Consider the following 17,391-nt stretch of genomic DNA (forward strand, 5'->3'; position numbering starts at 1 on the left):
TAACCACATCTCAACTGCGCTGGGTTGTTTTTGAAACATCCAGCACCATTGTGGGGTTTTCCTTTGTTATTGTTACAAGCAGTTTAAAAAAATGTGAGTTTTCACATTCTACTCTCTTGTTGGTATCTACACATACCTAGCTGGGGTCATTTCCCAATGCACCTTTGTTGCCTGCCACCTTACTGTCGTCCCTGTGTCTCGGTCACTTAACTACTAAAAGTGCAGGGAAGAACAGGCAGCAATCTCCAGTAAAACATGGAACCTTTCCTGTACTCCAGATTATAGGCACAGATTAGGGTGCCAGTATTACACTCTGGGACAGATTTCACCAAGCTTGGCTTCTCTTCCACCATCATCTCAGCAGAACTTACTGGCTAAATGGCACTGACAATTGTTTTGCATTACCAGACAGAAAAAAAACCAAAACAAAACCACAAAATCCAAGCCTTCCAAATCCAGCTCTGTATATTAAAGTCGTACTGCAGCAATGGCACAGCAGATATTTCCTGGCAAGCCCAGAATCTGGGAATGACTCAGATCCCCTCCAAGTTCATTTGATTCCATGTTTTCAGACCTAGGACAGGCATTTTGCAAAGCAGGCAACACTGTCTGCTTCCCACAGGCTGGAGCCTCCAAGGAACACATGCATTTGAGGAAGAGGAGCAGTAATTTTGGAAATGTCACATCGGAGTGAAACAGTGGGTGCACATTGCTTAGAAGTCTGGGATGTGGCTAAGTCACGGGATGGGAGGCCCCTGACTCACCTTAACAACCATTTAGCAAGTGTCTTTTACTTAAATCACCAACATGCCAGTGGTTAAACCACCACAGCTTGGATTTCATCATTACAGCTGGTACTACACGTTCTGACCACATTCGCAGAAACAACTAATCATGCAGGAACTAATTAATCTCTTAATTATTATGTACTAGGACTTCAACAACAATAAAAAACTGAAATAAAAAAAAAAAAAAAGTGCTAGTCATAGAGAAGTCTTTTGGTAAAGTAACCAGAAAAGTGACCAGAAGAAGAAACAGCATGACCATGGTGGGACTCAGAAATGCTGTTGCAGTGTTTTATACTGAATGCCAAGTGCAAGCTGTGCCCCTAGAGAGTGTGCTGGAGGGGCAGAACGAAAAGTGGGTACGTGCAACCAGATGATGGGGTGAGGCTGAAATCCTGGAGGAGAAGCATATCATAAAACAGCTAATGGAGTAAGAGCATGTCACAGCTTTTAAAAAGAAAGACCCACAATCCATCATAGTATCTCTCATACCTTGACATATTTTTTCCACAAACACCATTAACAACTCTCCCCCTTCCTGCCCCCCACAACTTTGTTTGAACTTAAAAATGAAGAAAATCCACTTTAATGAACCATTAGTATCTCTCAATGTCTTCCAGGCTAACTCCACTCAATTTACAAAGCGAGTGATTTTCTTTTCTACTTTTTCTCCCCCTGCACTTCCAGCTCTGCAAATGCAACCTGGAATCGGAAGTCTGATCCTAAGGGCTCAAGTATCATCACCAGTAATAAAAATCTTGTAACTGAAATTTACCCGAGAGTGATGCTGTTAATGTGCCAGACAGAGCAGAAAACCAGCTCACTTTCCCACAACTATATTGTCTCTTAATTATTAGCAATAATAAAAGCTTGTTTCCGTTAAGTAAGCAGATATGTCAGACATATGGTGAACAGGTCTAGGGGGCGAGTGCCATTGCTTTATAGTCATTTCCCTCATTGTAATGGCATTTAAGAAGTAGTTACTTACAGCATGTAAACTAGAAGTAGGATATGCATGTGGGCATTGTATGAGAGACAGCTGGACAAAGAAAAGCATCTGGCTTTTATACAACAGAAAACTTAAACCTTAAAGCAATTAAAGGCCTTTAAAGTAAGGGACCCTGCCCTGTTCCCCAGTGAAGTGAATGGCCAGCTTTCCACGGTCTACAAGAAGAAGAGTCCACCACCAAAACTTTCAGGAGTAAAACATCAGCTATTTGTTTTATTACACCTGAAAAGTTCCTGGTCAAAACACAAGTGTTTTTGCTGTAAAGAACTCATAATATTAAGGTTCTTAGTTATGCGATGTTCCTTAGTATCTAGAAATTCCACTTTACATAATGAGAACAGAATTCCTTTTAGCAGCAGATCCTACACCAAAAAGGAGTGTGAAAAACCCCATTCTCACGACTCACAACGGGGAGAGAGGAGGGGCAGCACCTTTAGCCCGCAGGGGCTGGCAGAGAGAGAAGTATGGCTGGGTTGCACGATCAAAGGTTCTGCCCATGCTTCAGGGCAGCGTGTTGTACCTCTTCTAAATACATGTTGCTCCATAGCTCTCAGAATGAGAAACAAGTAACAGACTTCACAACTAGGGTTATATGCCAGTAAGAGGGGAAGAATTTTTCCACATAGCCTTGCCTACTCACACTTTTATTATAGTAGTGTACTAACACTGGACAAGTTCAATAGGCCAGCCCAAACTTACTGTTTGGTGGAAGTGAAAAGCAGAAGGAACGGAGTAAAATATAAATCCAAGGCTCGGTGTCATGGCACAGAAAAAGGCAAACTTCTTATAAAAGGAACTTGGAGAATGTTGAGTAAGAGCTGTGCTGAAATCATATTTTAAAATTATTTTTATCCAGCTGAATGACAGAGCCTGTCACTTCTGTGTAGTATAAATGACTGAAATAGTTGGGATAAGCAATAATACCATGGCAGACTGAGTCAAGCCCAAATTTGATTCTTAGCTTTGCTACCAATTCATGCAGATAAATCACTCAAAGTCTTTGTGCTTTGACTTTCCCATCTGAGAAAGCAGATATTCAGCTTAGTTCACAGAGGTGTTGAAACGTTGATCATTTTTATGCACACAGCTGTGTAAACTCATCGGGTAAAAGGTGCTTCGGAAATATTAAATATTCTTCTTGCTATTATGCCTGCTTTCCTCTTCATACTGTTTATGAGTAGTGCTATTCTTGTGACTGAACTTCAGCCTATTAGAACTTGACAGTATAGAATTTACATTCTTTGCAATGATAAATGCATTTAATTTTCTTCAAGTAAATACATTCCAATCCGGCATTTAAGCATAAAACTAATCTCTTTTGTTTCACATGACTATTGAGTAAAAACAAGTGCTCAGGTGTGTTGTCAAATTGAGGCTGTAAGGGTTTTTTCAAGAATAATCAGCAATTGGCAGCTGAACCCTGTGGTTTGAAAAAAGTTCTCTTCCAAATCTTGAAGAAAATATTAATAATTTGGTTGCCATCCCACCCAAATGGACATGGTGTAGTATCTGTACACACAGGTTTAAAAAACAAAAACAACAAAAAAAACCCACTGAACTTCCTATCCCATCATAGTGTTGACTCTTCATCCAGAACTGCAATATCCCCTGTTACATCTTGCTCCAGCTTTGGAGGGGAAAGCAGCACTAATTGCAACTCTAAGAAGTTTGAGGGAAAGAGACAGATTCTTCCCTTCACCATCCTTACAGGGACTGGGTTTTCTTTCACAGTTTTAGCAGGTGTGGTGCATTTCCTAAAACTATGCGAATCTAATACGCCAACAATATCTCTGATGGTTTCTGCTGTCTTCCTGTTTTACACCTCAGTGGTAGTTATATTTCTTAACACAATCACAAAATCGATCCAGGGTATGAGAAGGTTTGTGCAACCTATGAGGTATAAACTCATGAATTCCTCTAGAGTGCGTGCAGTGAAATGAGCTATATCCATGCATATTTCATTGATTCAGATCTGTAGAGTCACATCAATAACAAACGACTGCTGTGAATCAGTTCTCATGCTATCTGCAATAAACCAGAAAGTAATATAAAAAGCAGTGCTCAGTTCAACTGGTTTTCCTGAGATGTTGTATTAGGCCATAGACTCATTGCGACAAGGGCTGCAGTTAATAATCTGCAACATTACAGATTATTAGGATCTCGCCTGACTTCAGTATCGATAGGTTTCCTTGATTGGAATGAAATCCAGAAGGCAGAGGATGATCTTCCCCCACCATCCCCACCATCAAAACTTTGAAATCTCAAGCAATCATAGCCCCAGCTCTGCACATGGCATTGGGGAACCCTAAAAAGCTTTATTGAAAAGACAGACCTGATGAACTTAAGTGAAACAAATGAAAATTAAGTTTCTGTGCATACAAGCTAATGTACCCAAGAAACAGCTTAGCACAGAGCAATCTACAAGTAAGTCATAGTAAGATTGAATTAATGAGCAACATACATGCAAATATTTCTTGAAATAGTGAATTCTAGGAGGGGAATCTGGGGCTTTTCTGTCTAAATGTCCTACCTCCCCCTTGGGAACACAGAAAGGTGGGGGGTTTTAAAGTTACTGATTCCTGATCTGCAAATTAGCTGAGAGAGGTTTGTAGCCTGCAGGTACAAGCATCAGAAGAGTGAACAAAAACTCAGTAAAGCAGCGTCCAAAATGAAACTATTGTTCTGGGCAAAACATCGTGTCTCATCTCAGGTGACACGTGGACTGCCATTCCCAAAGCTACCCAGGAGATCAAGCAGAAAAAGATAATTAACTATGACTGTTGAGACTGCAAAGACACTCAAAGTGAAGAGCTGAAAGCAAGAGGACTTGCTGCATTTCAAAGTACATCCCTTCCTGAAATAGGCAGATGGCTCCATCACAGATGGTAATGCTAAAAAAAATAAAATAAGGGAAATGTAGTAATACTGCATAGGCATTGCTGCACCATAGAAGATGGCATGTTTTCAGTAATGCCTTCTGATCCATCATTGTACACAAAAGTTCTCACTCTATTTTACTATCATCAGAAAACACGTATTGATTTGCTTATGATCACTGTTCCTGATTCAGATCTTTCCTACTACATGACAGCAAGGGGGAGGGGAGAGGAAATCCAGAAATAAAATCAAAGTAAATATCCATTTAGATTTGAGAGTAAAACCTTAAGCACTTTATTCCTTGAAGCAGAACTACGTGATCTGGATTTTGTGTGCAGCAGCAGTAATATTATTTAATATCATCCTAAAATCAGGCACAAAAACCAGTATAAAACTTGTGCAGATGGCCCTAGAATCAGTCTTACTGACAGGAAAATGTAGACATGCGGTATGGCCCATCAAGTTGCCTCTGGAAATAGTTTAGCCATTTATTTGCCCTGTATTAATAATGGTCAAGTATGAAAGAAATTAACGGCTCATAAAAAGCACGGGAAGAGCAATAAAAACGTTGAAAGACAAAAAGTTGGAATTGAATCCCTTTATAGAAACGTTCTCACTGACCATTAAAACACTGCCTTTCTTCAGTCATTCCCATGAACAACTCATACAGACCGCTAAAGGACAGGCAGCTGGTGCCGCTGGTTCAGGTTTTCACTCTGAAAACTCACTTTTCCCTTTGAACTCAATACCTCCCACCTAACCACCGAGGGCTGGGGGGCTTCCCTCACTTCTTCCCTTTGGGATTCGCGCGGTGCTCTTAGATATTGCTCCTCTTTGGCATCTTAGGGTGTGATTCTGTTCCTGAGATCTTCCTGATGGACCAAGACGCCAACCTTGATACTTAATTACAAAGGAAGCCACTAAATAAAAGCTGTGAGTCTGATTTACTTTGCAGCCTGCTCCAACAGCTCCAGCCTACGTGTGCAGCGCCTGTAACGGTCTGAGCAATCTTGGTGTAGACACTGAACATACTTCTGCATACTGGAGCTTGAAAAATAGCCAAAGCTTTTCTAGGATGATGCCACAACATAAGGCTCAGCCAGAGGAAAGTCTGCAATTAGGTGACATTTACTTTGGTTTCACATTCTGCAAATGACCCAAGCCCAGCCCCAGCTGCCCTAATGATGGCTGGATGTACGGTAACAGCCCAGTGCTATTAAGGCACATACACAAATACATCTGCCAGTTGAACGGCCTTAAATAATCAAATACGAGTAACAGTTTGCTGTAGTAAATTGATGACAAAAACAAAACAAAAACCTCCAGATAAAAGTCCTCCGTGACTATGCCCAGGAATTCAATTTTAACAGTTTACAAATTGTAGTTTTAGCAGCTGGATGAAGTACTACGTGAAAATTTAGTAATATAAAACCAACAAACTTTTTGCAACATTAGCAAAAGCAACCACGGAAGAAATCAAGTATTGTCTCCTTTCCAAGGAAGTTCTTTTACATTTATATGATATATTTACTTTTTTATGTTTATAACTAAGAAATTGTTGCCACTGTAAAAGTAAAGATGGCAACTACAGATGGATGAATGATAGTCAAGATTTATCAAGCATATTTTTCAGCAACTGCTGAAAAAAACATGAATCATATTTTCCTACTATTAAACCATTTCTATAGCTACTAAATAAGACATTTTTGAAATTTTGCCAGCTTGCAGTAACTAATTTATTCAAATGCAATTTTTTCCATTATTCATCTCCCTCTCAAGGCGATTTTTTTGAAAGATCTTGATGTGACTTATTGACCAATTTCCCTTAGCTCTATTAAATTGTAAATTTTGTTTAATTTATTAGCTTTTGTATATGTAGCAGGTAGTTATTCTTGTTGGGTTTTTTTCCGATGGTATGATCATAGAATGGCCTCCATGCACAGGACAGGGAACTGTAGCAATCCCAAACAATCAACTTACCCACAGAAAGAAAGACCTATCCCTTAGCAGATGAAAAAAGGTGATAAACCTTAAAATACAACCCACAACTGTAAAATCAAAGCCATGAATGTCCTCTGAATCTTTGCCCTGAGAAGGCAGGGTAACCAGCAAGACTTCATGAAGTTCATTCAAAGAACTTCATGGAAGTCACTGCAGTGACAGGATAGCAGTATAAGTCCACTAGATAAAAAACCATATTTGATAAGAAATTCAGGGGAATCAAGGTACACAGTAAGACCAAATAAACTGAAACAAATTCAACTGTCATAAGAAAACCTTGCTCCCTGGCACAACAGATTTAATCGATAGTAATGTATTCTGCTACATATTTGCTTAAGTCCAGTTATCATAATATGGGCCAGAAAAAGATGTAATTGATCATTGCACTAGGCTGAACTCTTCAAAAATACCTGAATCTCCCCTATGTTGTCAGAGTGAAAACTGTCTCAGTTTCCCTTTCTGTGAAATAAGAAGTCTCCTACTACCTCGACAAGAGTCCTGGAGTGAGTACCTGATCGATACACAGCATTTTAACACACCATCTCTACAAACAATAAATGAGTATATTAACATCATACAAATGTGTGTCTTTTTTTTTTTTTTTTCTTCCTACCAATACAGACATTAAAACACATAAGGATTTTAGAAGGAGAAAAGGGGGGTGGGAGGGGGAATCAAATGACTTTAGGTCCCTTGGCCTTACTATTTTTCCAGAGTCTATAACAACAGGGACCTCTCTGTTTCAAAAAAAGCCCATTCTGTTCTCCGAAACTGCTGGGATGAAATGGAATTTGCATTCAGCATAGAGCACCAGTGGTCAGAGGGAATCACTGTCTCCATCAAACACTGCGCACTTTAAATCCTTTGCTAGTTCAGTGGCTATACATTTGATTTTAATTAAAGTTCTGTCATGAATTATAAAAGACCAGATCTTCAAAGTCATTAATTAAGGCCCCTCAGTGTCTGAATACTAACACTATAATGGCAAGTGAGATGTACAGTGCCTATCAACAAGCAGCTGCAAGGCAGCAGCAGCAAAGCAAGCAGAACTATTATTCTGACGTGTTCAGGATTGCACTTGCCAATCGCTCCAGCAAAGAGATCTCGCATGAATACAAACAGACCGGCGGTGGGGGATAGCCGGGCTTTGGTGTGGCACTGCTTGTAAGTAATGTGCCTCTTCCCAGAATTTGAGAAATGGGTCACTCAGCGAGGTCCTCCTTAAGATCTGTCTGAAATTTGAAAAGCAGAAATTCCGTAGCTCTGTATTGTGGGGCTTCGAGCTGATTACACAATCACATCAATTTAGCTCTTGCTTTTACTAGGTGTGTAGTAGTGGCTACCTTCCTTACAAGCTAAAGGCTAGATCCCATCATCGTTACATCTTCCAGTGCAAGGCTCCTTGATAAAGATCAGCAGGCTCACTGACAAAATACAATGCAAGCCAACACCAACACGGATGGCAGGATCTGTCCCCAGTGCTACTAATGATCACGTGGAGTTTACCAAGCTTAAGCAAATACAGCAGCATCAAGACTTCATTCTTCTGCTGAGCCACCAGTCATGTGGGGTTTCTTTAAAAGGCAAATTCTGCACATTTTATCTGCAAGTTCCAGTTCATTTTCAGAGAAGTCACTGGCCAGATGTTCCTCCTTTTCCCTCCAGGTAGACCCATGTATTTTTTTAGACACTTCACAAAGTGAAATACAAATGAACACCAAAGAGCTACGTGTTTTTCATGTGTTGCAACCAGCTGGGCAAATCACTGTGGAACTGGATGCTTGACAATAAGGGGAAGAGCCAATATGTGAAAAGGCAGAAAAAGGAGAAGTCTAAAATCAGATAGTAGAAGTCATGTTTTCCTTTGAAATAATACAAACTGAGACACTTCTTTATGTTTTAAGCAGGGTGCTTGGGTGTACATGGGAACAATGTCAGGTCTTCTGTGCCCTTTACAGGTGCGCTGTCCTCGGAGAGGGCTGGGAACCCCAAACTAACAAACCCTTACTCCACATCAGCTTGAGTCGTTTTCCAAAAGAAAGGTCTCCTCTTACTACTCCACAGTGAAAGCTTGACACTTTCCTATCCCACTGCTGAGGAGCAGTTTGAACCTTGTTTTCCCCCCACGAACCACCCGGAGGTGTGGGCAGCCAGCCCTGCTGCAGCCAACAAGCAAGAAGGCCCTGGAGGAAGCCATCGCCACGGCCTTGCTCCAGCTCTTCCTCCCCCGAGCAGCTTATCCTGACCAACAGGTCACCCCGATTCCCTTTAAATTCAACAGCCCTATAAGCTAGAAGGGAGTTCTTCAGCCTTATTCGGAAAAACATGATCAACACACACTTTCACCATATTCCAGATTAGTTATCCAATTTGTGATCTCTGTTATTAATTGTTCTTGTACAGAAACTCTTTCTTTGAGTATTTTCACAGTTTCACCATAAGAAATTGCCTTACATTGTGCCCCATTTATGGTGATTTAGTAATATTTCCCCATTCACACCCATCGTATTATTAAACTACATAATTTTTAGTGAAAGCACTATACTTTCCATTTTACTGGCATAATTTTCGCTGAAGACACATTTCAATTAGTGACCTTAACAGTTAATAGGTCAGGTATATGCTACTTACTATAATCAGTCTCTAAATGCACATGCCTAAAACACGTATTTCTTTATTATATCTATTCTCTGCCTGAAGCTCAGGGGTGACAGGCAGGCAATGACCAACTTTAAACAGAAGTGTTTGAAATGAGTTTCTAACCAGATTCACAATGGCTTTATGATTTCTGAACTAACTAGCTAGCAGAATGCTCAACAGCAATGAGTAATCAGAATGCACCAAATTCAAGTTACAAGAACTCACCAGCTGCCACTTTATCCTACCAGATACTTGAAATCAAAATAGTTAAAACAGGTAAGAATTACATTAGGAAAATGTGTAGGGGCAAGAGATAAATTTGTCACAGGAGTCTGCATTTTAACCTTCTTTACACTATCTGGCAGTGTTAAGAAGGCACAAAGTTTGTCCTGGTGACACATGTATACTTGCCCTGGGGTTTTGCCCAAAGCGGTTCAGTGTATTTCTACTGAACTAATTCACCAACAGAAGCTTTACAATGCCAATGAATACCAGCTGAAGACACAAGCAGGAATTTTTGGTTCAGGCAAAAGCATAATGAACAAATGCAATGGAAAATGCTTTGTTGAGAGTAACAGATTTACTTAAAATTCATTTCTAATTTAGCAGCAAGCTAACAAATGAAATCCATGTGTCAACAGAACTTCACATCCTTAAGACCTAACTTCCCAAAACAGAAGGGAAGAGAGAGAAACAGAAGCAGAAATATAATTGCTACCTTAAATGCTAAAAATCACATCTGGTACCAACTGTTGACCCTTTGTACAATGTCCCACTCTCACTCTTCTGTGCACGCACACACACACACTGATTTCAAACAGTTTAGAGACTCCCTCATGTGGTGGTCAGATATGGTGAATTAGGTCGCTGAGCAAGCAGAGAGCATATCCAGATAATAAATGATGTGGATGTTTAAAGCTTATGTTCTTTTAGGATCAACCCTTCAACGTCTTTGATGAGCTCGCTTGCCCGCAATATAAATGAGTTCTCACTGAAGTTATTAATCCTTTTAAACTCAAATAGGGACTGCTGTGACTAATCATTACTTCCTGGAGACAACTTTACTAAAACAGATAAACTGCTAATATTATGCTTTTCTCTGTTCCTACAGGTGCATGTGTCTCCATCAGCAGACACCCACTACTTCTGTTCCAGACACCGAATGGCAGGTACTTGGAGCTTGGTGTCTTGCCAGTACTAAACACCAAAAAGAATGTAGTCCCTTAGTACATTAATACTATTGTAGAGATGGTCCATCTTCAGCAGAGGTACCACCAAGAGCAAGCTGTGAGTAGATAAATGATTCATATACACCTCAGGTTCAGTGGGGCATCAGTCTGGCACCGTGCTGGTAGCCTTGCCACTTTCTATTGCAGTGCCCTGAAGTCAGACATGTGGCAAAAGCCATCAGAATCCCTCCGCTTAGTCCAGTCCCATGCTTTCTTCCACAAGCTCTTTGGTTTCCTGCTACTTACAAACTTCTCTTCCTCAGACAGAAAGAAAGAAGGCACCGGAACGATGATGCAGGGGTGATTACAGGACAGGATTTGTGCAGAGGAGAATGAGTCACAAGGCAACCCTGGCAAACTGAGAAGGAGCCAAAAGTCCTGGCTAAACCGCACTTGGGATAGTCACTGGGGCAGCTTTCCCGAAGCCCAGGCAAACTTTTCAGTCCCCTGAGCTTCAGGTTTTCCAGTCCTTTAGAAGTTCCAGAAGAAACACGCTGAGAACACCACGTTAGCTTTGACAACTTTCATCGTAGCTGTGGTTTTTTTCACGAATCCTGCTAAAATGAATTCAAGTCCGTTTACACTAATCAAACTTCTGTTTTGCTTCCTAAACTAGAAGCTCTAAATTGACAGCACAGAATCTAGAAGTAACAAATAGAAGAAGAGGTTATAAACACATACTGCAATAGTTTAATTGGAGACACACATCCCACTGCACCCAGTTACAGCCAGCTGACTCTGTAATCAGATGATCAGCTGCTTTCTTGAGATCTTAATTGTCTTGACGATTATTTATTTCTTCAGCCTAGCAACAGGTTTCAATTTAAAACATGAAACTCCACTAAGAATAAATCCATCATTCTTCCATGGCCTGTGTGCACTGACACTCTGCCTAAGTATTCCTCTGGAACCACCAGGAAATCATCAGCTTTTGATAAAATTTTGGAATTAGTGGCAGTAGGAATTGCTACAGTGAATTTCTGGAGGGATGACTACTCTGTCAGCAAATTACCCAGGACACCATCTGAAGTCTAATCCTGAAACTGCCGAGTGCTCCTGAATATTTTCAAAAATCATTTTCTGAAACAGAAAAATCCTTTGATAAAAGCAGCATGTTAATACACGCGCATCTGTCTCTTATCACAGTCAGATCTACTGAGATATGTAGCTTATGGCTCAAAAGACATCATGATTCCCTTTTTAATGTTATTACTGAAGTATGTCCTCAAAAGAGGCATTTGCCATCTCAGACTGTGTGGTTTCTGCCATACAGTTCCTATTAACGCATGAAAGTAGGCATTTAAAAAGCAAATCTGGCATCTTGCTCATGAAGTAGATGGTTTAAAATTTTCAATATGGAGTGGTTCTAACCTGAAACAAACACACGAACTAGAGAGGAGCTTTTTATGACTCAGGAAAGATAGATTAATATATAAATCAAATAAATATTTTATTTCAAGTAGAAGTTATACGCAACAGTGAAATGATTTTTTTCCACCGGAAAAGAATAATATGTGAAAGGGCAGTAAAGGCTGTAGTTGTAGTTGTAAGTGGCCATTTCCTGTAGCTGATCCAGAGGTAGTATCTATCTACATAAACAGAATATGTTACGGAGTGAGTGTTAAGGTAAGAGAAAGGAGCTCCAGGTTACTGATTCAGCTCTCCCATAAAGTTGGCAGATGGCCTTGTGTTCTCTTCCCCAGGGGACTTTTTCCTCTTTGTTTTGTATTGCTTCTTCCCTTAATTTTTAACTTCCAGGAATCTATTCAGAAGTCACTAATTAATGTTAGAGGTAATGTCTTCAGAGCATAAAGTGTCGAGGAATGTTTATGCACTAAACATTAACAGTGGTTAAACCATTAACCTGTCAGTGTCAAAACACATCAGTTCAAATGGTTCAGTCTGTCCCCCTGATTTTAAGCTTATCTAGTTTGAGAGCAGAAACCGCATCATACCATGTCTTTTCAAATTCAGCAAGAGTATTTCAGGCTGCAACAGACCTCAGGAAGCCATCTGGCCCAACCTCTGGCTAAAGCAGAGGCCTGCCAGGAGCAGAATTTCCCTCCTTTCAAGATTTAGCACCACCACCTTCCTCGTCTGTGAAAGCAGCACCTCTGTGGCAGATCGAGAACAGGATGATCCCACAGAGCTTGAAGTATAAGGAGATGAGTAACATTTTACCCCAAATTTATTCGTAATACAACAGAACTCCCGCTCTCACAAAGTGCCACGAGCGTATATTTTGCTTTGCTTATCTGAAAGTGGGCACTTTAGCTAGGATCTTGTGAGCCGGTACTGATCACATGGATCTCATGGAAGAGAATCCCTGTAACTGAACAGTCAGACACTCAGTATATTGGTTCGCCCCTTACCCATTCACCCCACACCCATAAATTCAATATTCCATTATGTATTACGTTTCCTAATTGAACACAACTTGCTGAACTGCTCACTCGCTGAAGGAATACCAGGAAAGCAGTTTACCAGCAAAACTGCAATCCAAGGTGAGAATCAGCGCTTCACTGCAGGTCTGTATGGTTTCTGTTGCTTTGCCAATGTTTTTGAGGAAACGTATGTAGAAGGTGACTTCAACCTAGCCTCGCTGCCAGCAAAGGCAAGCAACAAAATACAGTGAGATTTTCAAACTGCACGGACCTCACAGTCCATTCAAAAGCTCCCTCATCCATTTCTGATTTGACGTTCAGTAGGACACACTGAGAACTGAGCATTCATGAAGTGTCAGTGAGGCTTCTGAGTGCAACAGGAATGTGCCAAGACACACGTGGCTTTAAGTGGCTTCACTGCACTACCCTTCTAAATGAAAGCTACAAACCCATAATAACTTACATCAAAATTCTTACAAAAATGATGTGGTTCCTATGCTTTAAGATTTACATCAGCCCTTGACCTAATGCAGAGCACAGAAATAACTGCAAAATCTTGTGAAAAAGCACATAATATTTTTACTTGCTTAAATAAGGAGACACTAAGAGTAACTTGGTACGTCTAGTGAAGGCTTTCTTAGCTTTTGTTCTCTTACAGTTTCACGTGGCCAAACACAAATATGAGCTGTCATCACAAACAAAGCAGGAGAGTCATTCCCCACAACCATGTGCAGGGCTGTGGAAAAACTGGATCATATGTTCAGAACTGCCGCTTATTAAGGCAACTCTCAGAAATGATTGTGGTTTTTTGCTGATGGGGAAAAGCTAAAAAAGAAAAGAAGATACAATTTCAAAGCTGAACTGTTAGGGGAAAGTTGTCCACTGTAACTCAAGTTGGAATCATAGATGAGAGAATGAGAGGGCATAAAAAAAAGCTACTTGCTTACAAAAAAAGCTGCGTTCATGTACAAAGTTTCTGTAACTCCTCTTTCCCTCTCGAGCATTAAGTGCTGCTTCCCATGGTTGATTCTCCCGACGGCTGTGCATACAGCTGCTGTGTTGGGTTGTCAATGAAACTATATGGACAGCAAAAAGCTCCTGCTAACGCTTTCTCTCTGAATCCCTCAGCTCACCCTTTGAAATCCTTGCCTTCACATAAGACTATTCAGTTCATGGATGATGGGGACGCAGTTAGCAAAATAGCTTGATATTAGCATAAATCAAAGAATTGTTCATATTAACTATTTACAATCGAATATCAAAATATTATGAGTAAACACCAAACACCAGCAAAGCATTTCCCTTTCATTAACAGCCCTGTTTGGAAGCGAGAGTCGTATCTGGAAACTTTCATTTAACATTCAGTGGAAATCTGTGACAACCTTTATGCTGACACACAGCTCAGAGGAACCGTGATGGCTGGACTCAGGCTTAATAGAAACTGTAGACACTTGGCTGGCCAGAACACAGTTTGCATTCATGCAGGATTGCCAGCCTCCCATCTTAAAAAGTCATGAGCCAAGCCCCTAGATTAGGGATTTTCAGCTACAAAAATGTTCCTCTTGAAATAACATCTCAAAGCAGGCAATATTATGAATGGCACGATAAAAAGAGTGTCCACGACAATGGCCATATTTACACCAAAATTTCAGACTAAGGCAGCTGTACCAGGGGACCAAATCCCCACCATAAGCAAACCCTGAATTTTGTACAACTCCCTCGACGTTAATTATTGGTAATAATTTCTATTGCTGAATCTGCCTAATTCTCTCTCACCTTGCAGATTAAGGTCATACGCCATGCCTGTTGGTGGCAAAGACTCCAGCTGGTTCTGAACCCAAACAAGCCACAAGAATGTTAATCAGAGCTCTGCACGTTCTGCACAGGCGGGGGGGGGAGCAGCGCCCACACAAAGTGCGGGTGAGCCCTGTGGACACAAACCTACGGTCTGTGGAGCCCGAGCAGGACAAGAAGCCTCGCTCGGCTGCGCTGGCCTGTGCAGGGTCTGCCTCAAAATCCATAATCAAAATGTTTACTGTAAGGCACTACGTAGGAGTGTAACCACATATGATTAAAGCAGATTATTATGTCTGAGGCAAAAAAATGGGCTAAAAAATAATAAAAATACTTAGCCAGGGAAATAATGTTTAGGAATGTATTTATTTTTTTATGTAGAATATGTGGGACACTAAATCTTCCAGATTAAGTCAGATTTTGCTTTTTTTTCTGCTCTCTGGCATAACTAAATGCTTTCATATATGCAAATGAGGAGAAAATGTGGCCTCTTTCAGCAGTAATAAGTATCTCCTGTTGCTACCTTAAAATCACAGCAATCACATCTGGTAACTGCCCTTTTCTCATGTTTCCACTAGTTTTCAGACTTCCTCTTGTGGTAGCTTGAGACTGCGCATCTGGATGTTTTAAACATACAAAGGAATTGCTAGAGCAAGCAAAAGAGAAAACGGTGCAGAGAGTTAAGATGTTCAGATAAGCAACTGGTACATTGTGCAGCTAAAGTAAGGGCCAGGCAGTCGGGGAAAAGCTTTTTGCAAAGAGGAGAGCACAAGTTTAGGCAGAATGAAGACTCACGTTGTCTGTGGCTTCACTTTTAAAGTTCTATTAATCCAAGTGTATCTTTTTAGCAAAACTTTAGCTGCACCATCACCAATCATTAAGTTTCCTGGAGACAGCACTCCCAAAACAGACAAAGAACTAGCAGTGGTAAGTGTTGGTTTAATCTTTGCTTCAGATTTATATTGTTGTTTCATAAGCAGATGTTTCTTTCTTGTTTCAGCTGAGGGTAAGGAATGACTGTAGCATTCTCTCCCTGGAATCTCTGGAAGTGCTAGCTAGCTAGCAAAGGTATCAGCTTTCAAAAGTTAAAACTACAGCCAAGTAATGTTTCCTCTCTTAAAATTTTTAAAGCTGGCAAAGAAAGTCTTTTTTTTTTTTTTTTCTTAAGTTTGAACATACAAAATAATTTCATTAAATCATCGTGACTGTAATCAAAAGATTGCAATGGTAAGTGGGGAGAAGGGTAAATAAGCAACATCTAATTTTTTTACTTAAATGAAGTAGAAGTGAGGGGCTGTCGAGACACTTAATGCATGTATTGCAGCTTTCAGAAGTTTGTTTTCCAGATTGCCGTGCATTGCATAAACACAGCTTTAAGGGACAATTACAATTGAAAGCTGGCTCAAGTTTCTGAAGCCATTGTGACTAGTTTTGACTTCGGAAAAAAAAATCTCCTCAGAGGTTTAAAGAAATATTTTTTTTCCAAATTCAATCTGGAACAAAAAAAAAAAAAAAAAAGAGTTTGGATTTCTGTGACATTAGCAAATTATAGCTATAACTCTACAGCAATCTAACCTTATTTTAGCACTGTGGACCTTCATAAAAATGACATTATGGGGAAGTCCATTTAAGGGGAGATTGAGATGGATTATCCTTATTTTAGCATGTAAATTATAGACATTTCTCTTCTTCAGCAGTAAGTCCATTTTAAGGAAGATTGAGATAAATTATTCTTATTTTAGGACACAGAGGTCTGAAAGTTGGTCACTTTTCTTTAGGAGTTGGTGTGCATCTTGGGAAAGCTTGCCAGGTTACAGAAGGTCTGGGGGAGGGTAGAGAGAGAATTTCCAGATGGGAGCTGCAGCGGAAAGTTTAGGAAAAACAGACAAACTGACCCAAAAAGGGCACTCCTCAGCCTTTAACAAAACAAATTCACCCAAGGTTTTGCCTTAGCAGCACAGCAGCCAGGGGATGGGGGGGCAGCGCATGTGGTAGAGGAGCGTGGGGTCCCACATGTCTAATAGTCATTTAACCACTCTTAAATAATCTGTTTTCTCAGACACAGTCAGGCTTTTATTCAATTACAGCAATCCACATCTCCCCTCATCTCTGTTTCTTTTGAACAACCTATTTATTATGTGTATTCAGGGGAAAATTACAAGCTGGTTTAACACTGCAGTTGTCCTTTGTCTTCCTCGTAGTATTCTTGGGTAATGCTAACTGGCTGCCTTTCCCTCACACCCTCCATCGCAGCAGCCCCAACACTCAGCATCAGAACACAAATTGCTGTGTTGCAGCTGGACCCTGTTTCATTAATGGGCTGGATCAAAATTCCAGATCACCATAGCTCCCTGCTGACTCTGGGGAAACTGAATTTCACAGCCTAGGCCAAGATGTGGTTTACGTAGACACTACATTTTCCTCAAGATTCTCTTCTCATAGAACAGCTGGTTATGTTCATTTCTCATCTTGAGTAAAATCTCCATTTTAGGAAAAACTGAGAGGGATTAGCTTTTTATTTACAATCCTAGAAGTAAAATTATTTACCATGCCTCATTTTATATTTCTTTCTTACTCCCAAACCCAAAATGGCAAGAGCAGCATCCTGCTTCTTCAGTACCCTTCAGTTCTGAAGGTACGGTCTGTATCATGGTACCTCCTTGGGAGATGCA

General features: G+C 40.4%; 1 protein-coding gene and 1 long non-coding RNA gene across 2 annotated transcripts in view; one reads left to right on the forward strand and one right to left on the reverse strand.

The window, feature by feature from the left end:
* LOC121098122 overlaps positions 1–17,391 on the reverse strand; it is a 426,198-nt gene that overhangs the window by 172,939 nt on the left and 235,868 nt on the right. The gene's annotated exons all lie outside the window — the stretch shown is intronic.
* MMP2 (matrix metallopeptidase 2) overlaps positions 15,316–17,391 on the forward strand; it is a 35,752-nt gene continuing 33,676 nt past the window's right edge. Inside the window, exon 1 of the mRNA XM_040615768.1 lies at positions 15,316–15,646. Within this exon, the coding sequence (XP_040471702.1) occupies positions 15,503–15,646 (144 nt within the window). The 5' untranslated portion in view covers positions 15,316–15,502. The remainder of the gene's footprint in view (positions 15,647–17,391) is intronic.

Source organism: Falco naumanni, chromosome 15 (genome assembly GCF_017639655.2).
Source record: "Falco naumanni isolate bFalNau1 chromosome 15, bFalNau1.pat, whole genome shotgun sequence".
NCBI classification, from domain to species: Eukaryota; Metazoa; Chordata; class Aves; order Falconiformes; family Falconidae; genus Falco; species Falco naumanni.